General features: G+C 38.9%; 1 protein-coding gene across 3 annotated transcripts in view; it reads left to right on the plus strand.

The window, feature by feature from the left end:
• Positions 1-428: 428 nt before the first annotated feature.
• ZMAT1 (zinc finger matrin-type 1) overlaps positions 429-8,370 on the plus strand; it is a 58,217-nt gene continuing 50,275 nt past the window's right edge. For all 3 annotated transcript variants that reach the window (XM_019634402.1, XM_019634404.1, XM_019634403.1), the window contains exon 1: positions 429-573. In XM_019634402.1, the coding sequence (XP_019489947.1) occupies positions 510-573 (64 nt within the window). In that variant the 5' untranslated portion in view covers positions 429-509. The remainder of the gene's footprint in view (positions 574-8,370) is intronic.

Here is an 8,370-nt window from a genome sequence, read left to right on the forward strand (position 1 = left end):
TTCACATCCCGCGCTTTTTGCCCTTTGCCCTTGGCCATCTTCGCTTCCCCTCCAAGGGAGGCGCCTGAGGCCAAACAGTGGGGAGGAGGGGCGAGGTGGCCCGCGGGTCCAAAGCGTTCTTACTGGCGTAGAGAAGCAGCGAGACCGAGGCTGGAGCTGAAGCCGGGAAAAGAGGGGCTAAGGGGGCGGTGCTGAGCGGGAGGCGGGGTTAAAGGATCTTAACGGGAGCGAAGCGCAAGTGCGATTGTCCGCGTCTCGCTGCGATGGCGGCGACGCGGAGCACAATCACACCGCTGGCTGCAGAGTGTTCCTATCAGGAAGCTACCGTTTCTGCCGCCTCTTCCTCCTCCTCCTCCTCCTCCACCGCCTGGGCGGCGGCGGCGAAGGCGGCGGCGGCGGCGGCGGCGGCAGTGATTGTGCCTGCCTCCTCCGCCACCTCCAACTCAGTCCGCTCGCCTGCCGGTGGCTGTAGTGACGGCGGCTCTGGCGGCGGCTCTGGCGGCTCCACTATGGCGGCGGCGGGGAGGGGGGGCAGTAGTTTTAAAGTAGACACCCGCCCTTGCCTCAAAGAAGGTGAGTTCCCGTCCCGGGGTGTGGGGGCGGCCCCATCTCTTTCGCTGCCTCTCCAGCCAGCCCGAGATCGGACTGGGCGCGGTTCGCTAGCGCCCCACCCCCCACCTGCTGTGGCGCAGTTAAGGCCAAGCTCGCCCCGCCCCACCATAGTATCCCCGAGTGTGCAAGATGGACTGAAGTCGAGAGGGGCTTTCCTACTTCTTCCCCGAAAAGGATGGGCCCCCCCAGGAAAAGGAACTGCAGGTATTCACAAGGCAGGAATTTGAAGGGGAAAAAAGAAAACAAAACCCACATAATTTCTCTCCCAGCCAGGGCGCCTTAGTATGCTCTAGGAAGCTGAGGTTTGATTTCGTAAAAGAGAGGAGGCAAGGTGCAAGTGCTGTGGAACCAGAGGATGAGGGAAAGGGAAGAAGACTGAAGGAAAAAGGGGGCAGAGATCAAAAGAGAAAAAGCCAAAGAAATCAGAGGGAGGAAAACCCCCTTTGGTGAAATTCAGCATCCTGCAGTGTGCAAACTGGCAGTAGCGTTATTTAAGAAGAGAGGAGGAGGTCAGGCATTTGGGGAGGCTAGAATGTATTCTTGAGCTTTCAAGTAGGATCTGTTGGATTTTAGCGATCGTAGGGTCTGGTGGAGGAGGGAGTTGTACTGAGGAAAGGAGAGGAAGAGAGTGTGGCAGAAGCACAGATTTGAGGAATCACTTTGGAGAATTTTCCTTGGTTATTTGAGAGTGTGACCTTGTATAGCAAGGTTTATGGGCCCATCTTTAAGGTGGTTTTGGTTTTAATAAGTGCTGTTGTGCCTACCAACACATATTACGCCTAACATATTTCTTGACTATTTCAGTATAAGTGTTATCTAGTTCCCACAAAGTATTATATACTTGTAAATAGCCTACGAATAGCAAACTGTAAAATTTGCCATTGAAATGTGTTTTAAAGCAGCATTTAGAAATGCTTCTTAGATGGTTGAAACCGATTTCACTGGAGAAGATCTCAGTATTTTGCCATCATAAATTTCGTATTCCAGTATTCACTGTGTTACCTTATGTTGCTAACCTGCCTCCAAAGTGAAAGATGGTGGACACCAAAATAGAGTAGAATACTTTAAGTTCCTTTTTCTTAGGATGCCCCATTAAAATTATCCCATAAAAATGATTTTCTTTTAAATTTTTAATTGAAATATAGCTAGCATACAATATTATATTAGTTGCAGGTGCACACTATAGTTATTCAACATTTCTATACCTAAAGAATTTATCTTGAATAATACATCCCTGTGTGCTATTCCATATCTTTTCACACCTTTCACTTTGGAGGAAAGGCAAAGCAGTAAAAAAAAAAAGTCCCTTACAATATGTGTCATAGGCACATTACATAAATGCCACTTACTAAATATGGAAATTAGAAATACATTGTAATACAATGTTTTTTATTTATTAACTCTTATTGAAGGCAACCTTTGAAAGGATAGTGTTCTCAGTCACCCTGGATTGGTACAATTCTGGGATGAAAATATGAAATTTGGATTTTTTTGTTTTTATACCAAACTTTTTATAATCAGCAAGAAGGAGAGAACAGTGTTATAGGGAGTCAAGATCACAATTCAGTTTTGCTCTCATGGCCTTTTCACATTAAGGTTTAGGACTAGTATTTCATGGAGAAAATGGCTTTTTGCCTGGCTCTGTCACTGGCTTGGTTATAGTATCTTTGAATATGTGCAGGTATTAACAACTTTAAGAGATAAACATTTACAATGTAGCAGCAATACTTTGTCTACACTGTTGCTAGCTGATAAAATGAGGAGAGCCCTAGTGCATGAGTCTGGTACAGTGAACCTAGGTTCTGTTGTTAGTTTATCTGCTAGATTTTGTGACCCTGAACAGAAGAGCCCAAGCTTGCTGGATTTGGGTTTTGACATTTCTGAAATAGAGGTTTTGAACTAGCCAGACTCTGAGGTTGATTTCATTCAGATTTGACAGTATGAACCATGACTTTGCAGTTCTGCATTGATACACTGCCTAAAACACTATGAAGTCTGAAAATATTTTTGTTTAGCTATTTATAAAGCCCATAAATGGTTGCCAGTTATGATAATGGATAAAGGAGAAGAGAGAAAAATGTTGCTTGGTGGTGTGCCAATATCTTTTTTTTTTATCCGAGTTAGGAGATTGCTCTAAAAAGTGGCAAAGAATTATCAAGATTCTAATTGTTACAATTCCACTCTAGGTAAGACCATTAAAAGTGGCTTGCTAAAGCATTTGCAGATCCATCTTCAAGGATAGCTAACATTCCTGAGGATCTCATCTGTTTTGGGTTGGTAATGAGCAAATGTCAGTGGAGATTAGAAATTGCAAAGCAGGGAAGATTAGAAGCTTTGAAAGGTTACAAATGGGAAATTGGGCAATCAGCCTAAAAACAAAACAACAAGCAAAAGAAATGCCAAGTGATCAGACATATGAAAAGACACATACCTACTCAGAGTTTATGGTTAAGAGGAGTCATGAGATTTTGCAGGATACTTTATATTTCATTTAGTGAAGTTTAAAAAAAGTTTAAATGGCTCAAAAATGAATTTTCATCTAGTATGGATGTCCCTGATATAATTATAGTAAAAATCAAAACAAAAATAAAAACGCTGTTTTTTATTTACCTCTTCCTTTAAAGAAAAATAAATTATTAAATGGGTTCTGTTTTAGACTGGAGGACATTCTGGCTTTTTATTCAGTTAATAATCCCTTTGCATAGCAATTACTGAACAAGGCTTTCCTTTTTTCTCCATATTCAGTCAAGTTTCAAGTCCGCCATAAGAAAACCTAGCTAATAGCCTTTCCTTTATTTATTCAGGAATGATTTATTGAGCACCTGTATGTGTGTGTGTGTCGCTCAGTGTGCTCAGTGCTGAGAATATACAGACAAATTAGATAGTTATATTAAGGAGTTCAAAGTAGTGCTTGATGGTAAAATTATAAAATTAATAAATAAACTAATTGGGGAAAATGCAGTTTTAAATATAACTAGTTAGACTCCTAAACCATCAGGATTGTTCCATTTTTTCTTATAAATCTATACTCTGCCCATGGTGGCTTATAAACTGCAAGCACACTAAAACACATTATATTGTAAATCTGTTGCTATCTAGGAAGAATAATTAGCAAACTGTTAGAATTAATATTTAATTCTCTGCATTTGGCAGGGTGGGGATCTTTGGAGACAGGTTAATGACCATTTCTTAGTTTCTGACCTTCTGTCTTTACTAGGTGTCAATATGTGAAAATATTTACTAAGCATGCCCCCTACTGTATCCATCACATATCTTTTAGCATATGAACTTTGATTCTTCTCCACCTGAAACCAGTCTGGCGGATCCATTCACATTTACCAACCTTTTGGAATGAATGGCATGGTGGCTTTCTAATGCAAAGTAGCTTCATGGGATCAAGTAAATTAATGGATTTAAATAGGATTCGAATTCAGTTTTTAATATCACAAGCATGTTTTCTGAGCTAGCTAGCCACAGAATACTTAACGATTATGAAGGTCAAGGAATTAGTAAACATTAAACATATAACTAGTACTCCCAATTGTTTTGTTAGTTCCGTTGTATTTTAAAATTGTAAATATGCCATGGGAAAGCCTATTATTATTATTATTATTATTATTATTATTATTATTATTGATTGTGGTAATCTGTGTAAAGTAACCAAAACTTGCCAAACTCAAAGGTCAGGTACTAATCGTATAACCTGTGAAAGTAGGATACTAGATAGCATTATAGCTATGAGCGTTCATAATGCTGACAGTTACAGATCTTTATTTCTGGCACAGTTAATATCTCTGAAAACTCCTTAATGGGGGTGTGACCTTTAGGGAAAAAAGAGAGTTAAAACATGTTGACAAGGGTAGCACTGTCTCCTATAAATTAGTGTCGAGCTCCCTCATTCGTTCTTAAGATTATGATGGTATTAAAAGATTGCAAAGGTCAAGTCAGCTGTTTTTAAAAATCCTTTTTCGTCAAAAATGTTTCTGGGAGGTTATCTCTAAGGGTGTATTGGCTATTTTTATAACAACATAGGGGATTTTAATAATGCCGGAGGCCATAGAATCTGCATAATTAGCACTCACATTTGTATTTCACTGACTTAAGAACCTCCTTTGTTATTAATGTCTCCCCCAGACTGCTGGAATTTTCTTCATGGCCTAAATCCACCTGAATCTAGAATTGTATCTTTTAAATTTTAGCTTCCTCAGTCCTTTACTTCCTATAACCTCTCTGGGCCTTAGCTTCCTCATTTTGAAATGAGGACATTAGGCTTAATCATTTATAAACTGGAGGCAATTTTTCCCCACCAGGGACATGTGGCAATGTCTGAAGATATTTTTGGTTGTCACACCTGGGGAATGCTACCAACTTCTAGTTAGTAGAGGCTGAGGATGCTGCTAAACAGCCTGCAATGCATAGAACAGCCCCTCACAACCATGAATTATCTGGCCCAAAGTAACAATAGTACTGAGATTGAGAAACGCTCGACTAGATGATCTCTAAAATTACTCTGATCTGAAATAAGATGATTATATATAATATTAAGTAAAATGTTCAAAGCTTCTAGATTAGTAAACAAGCATACTTTACCAAGTGCCTACATGTGTTAATCATTTTTTAAAATTTAATATTCACATCCTGGACAGACATTGTATTTCTGTACTCCTTAGATGAAAAAAAAAAAACTGGCTCAACATGGTTAAATAATTTGCTCAAGGTTATATGGTTATGGGTAGAGATGGGATTTGAATCTGTTTGACCAACTAAAAAGCTTATTTTTTTCCTACTACCCAGTGTGATAGGTCATAATTTTCCCCATTTCAAATTATTATGAAATTTTATTTTCTCAAGTCATGTAAACATTCCTTGTAGGAAGGAAATAAAAGAGATTAAACACTTTCATTCATAGAAAATTGGTTGATTCATTTTCTCACCAAAGGCTAAAGCCACAGGTAAATATAATCAAATTGTAGGAGCATTGAATACATAAACGCTCTTATCAGATCTCATTTATAATTTGTCACAAACCACTTGTTCATTTGAAATAACGCTCATGAATGATATTCAAGATAGGATCGCTGCGTCATAGTAGCAAAACAAAGGTTTATTACTTGTTCATGTAGTTTCCTATGCATGATGGATTGATGTGGAACAACTGTCCTTCATGCCTTGGTTCAGAGAGAAGAAGGTGCTTTTGTCTTTTTTAAAATATTTTATTTTTTTATTGTGGTAAAATATAATATAAAAAATGCCACTTTAAGCACTTTTAAGTGTGAAATTCCGTATATTCACATTATGCAACTTTCACCACTATCCATCTCCAGAACTTTTTCATTGTCCCAGACTGAAACTCTGTACATGTAGGTCACAGTTTTGTTACATGACCATATTTCTCCACTCTAAAGAACTTTTAGTGCGTCTAATTCCTGGAAAATAACAGATATTTAAAAGTTATGCTTATGGCTCAGTTGGTTAAGAGCTCGCTCAAGAGTTTGAGCTCTGAGCAACAGCGATTCGAGTCCAGCCCGAGCTGAGCAGCCGCTGAGCTGCCAACAGGTAGCAGGATGGCTCAGCTAAAAAAATTAAAAAAATTAAAAAATTAAAAAAATAAAAGTTATGCTTAATTTGTTAACATATGAAAACCTGAGAAAGTGCAGTTTATTGTGGCTACAAGAGCACAGCACTGCAAAGTAATTTTACCATCTTATACTCTGAGTGTAAATGGGACCATGCATGAAATATTGGTTTTATTTTATCTTTTGCATATCCTATCAGTTTAAGCCCTAACTCCATTTCAGACTTAGGCTCTCTTCCCATTTTGAACCTAGTTTTTGACAGTATTTCCTTAATACCCACTGCTTTTGTTTTATGTTAAAACAAAAAGGAATGGTATCAGCATCAGAAACTCCTGTATGTTTCAAAGACAGTATATCTCGGTCCATATCTGAGAGTGCCATTGCATCATTAAGATCATACTACCAAGTTGCATTCAGCTGAGCTTTGATTCTGAGTATAAAATCTTGCTTCCCATATATCTTTTTGCCCCCAAGTTCATCATAGCATACAAAATTCAAATGGGTCAGGGAATGAAGAACAGTTGAGAGGTGCTATGCTGGGAATAGTAAAATATGCCTAAAATTAACCTGGAGGTGTTTACCTTCTCATGTTCAAAGAAGGTTATTTGCTGCAGATGAAAGATGAAGACACACTTCACAGCATTCGGTATTTTGTCATTGGGTATTCTAATGTGTAATCTATTTAGATGTTTTAACCCTAGCTCTCCTAACTTCTAACTAAATTAGATTGAAAGATGCAGGACCATCTGCCATGAATTTGGTGTTTGTCAGGGGAGAAAACTGAGCCACGTATACCTAAATTATAACCAAAATAATACTCTTTTTTTTTCTTTTTGACACTAGCTATAATGGCTAAAATATTGTACTTGGTAATAGGAATGCTATGTGTGTTTTTGCAAAGAAATACTTCGGAGAGAGCCAGCTTTAGGGTTAGTACATAGACAATGAAATGTAGATAATAGAGTAAGGAAGAAATGTTGGGACCTTTTGAATTTTAGGCTCTTGAGGTCTGTATGAACTGTATACCTCCTTAAAACTTCAAATCATCTTTTGTGTTTCCTGATATATTTATTATTTGGAAGCAGCTAAGATATTTGGGTCTTTCTGTAAGTGCTCCACCAAAATTTTGCTTCTGTATGTATTCCTATCTAAAATATAGTATTTCCCATTGATGCTGATGAACCCATATATAGTCAAGAACAAAAGAAACTTTAGAAATGGAAATATGAAAGGTTTTGATATGTTCTTAGTCACACAGCTAGTTAATAGCAGAATCAAGACTAATGCAGTCTCTCATTGAAGTGTTTTTTACAACTCTTAGTGGTTTTGGAATTAAGAATCAGTATAAGCCCATATCTAACAACCAACCAGTAAAAATGCATACATTTGTTTTATATTCTCACTAGTTAATGAAGAGAAAAGACATGCAGAGACTATAAAGAAAAGAAGGAATGAGAGGAAGATACATACCCCCAAGTTTTTTCAGATATACCTTGGTCCCCATTCCTACCAAAAAGTTCTTTGCAATAACATTTACTTTAGTTCTTGGCATGTAGTGACACTAAACATTAGTTGCTGTCTCAGCTATCTTCCTCACAGCCAGCGTCATTTGCTTACCTGACACCTAATTTAATATCTTCACCCCTGAGTTTGGCCTGCCCTTCTAGGCTTTCCCCCGAGACAGGCTGGAAAACATCTGTACTATCACCAGTTTCCTCTCCAACTTTCAAAATTGGCTATAGTCCATTTATTTCTGGGAGTCCAAACATCATGTCTCAAATAGTGGTGATGGGGGTAGAGTGGGGTCTAAAGAACATTTATTTAGCATCTTTTGTGAATCAGATACATGTTTCTTTTTTGTTTGTTTGTTTTTGTTTTTTGGGGTTTTTTTTGGTTTTTAAAGATTTTTATTGGGGAATTGGGGGGGATGGGAACAGTGCTGGGGAATTGGGGGAAGGGGAACAGACAAGTTGCTCTCGTTTTGTTCTTCAGTCTAGATGTGGAGGATGTTGCTTCACTGGCCCAAATTGGCACCGTCATTGGTCTCTTCCCAGGTGAGGCAGATCATTCGTCAGCTTCTGGACGGCCGCTCACTGCGGCTGCTGGCCGCTCACGTTGGCTGCTGGCCGCTCACGTTGGCTGCTGGCTACATACGGTACCCATGGCAACCCACTGCCACAGG

The sequence above is a fragment of the Hipposideros armiger genome, unplaced genomic scaffold, assembly GCF_001890085.2.
Source record: "Hipposideros armiger isolate ML-2016 unplaced genomic scaffold, ASM189008v1 scaffold_1637, whole genome shotgun sequence".
NCBI lineage: Eukaryota > Metazoa > Chordata > Mammalia > Chiroptera > Hipposideridae > Hipposideros > Hipposideros armiger.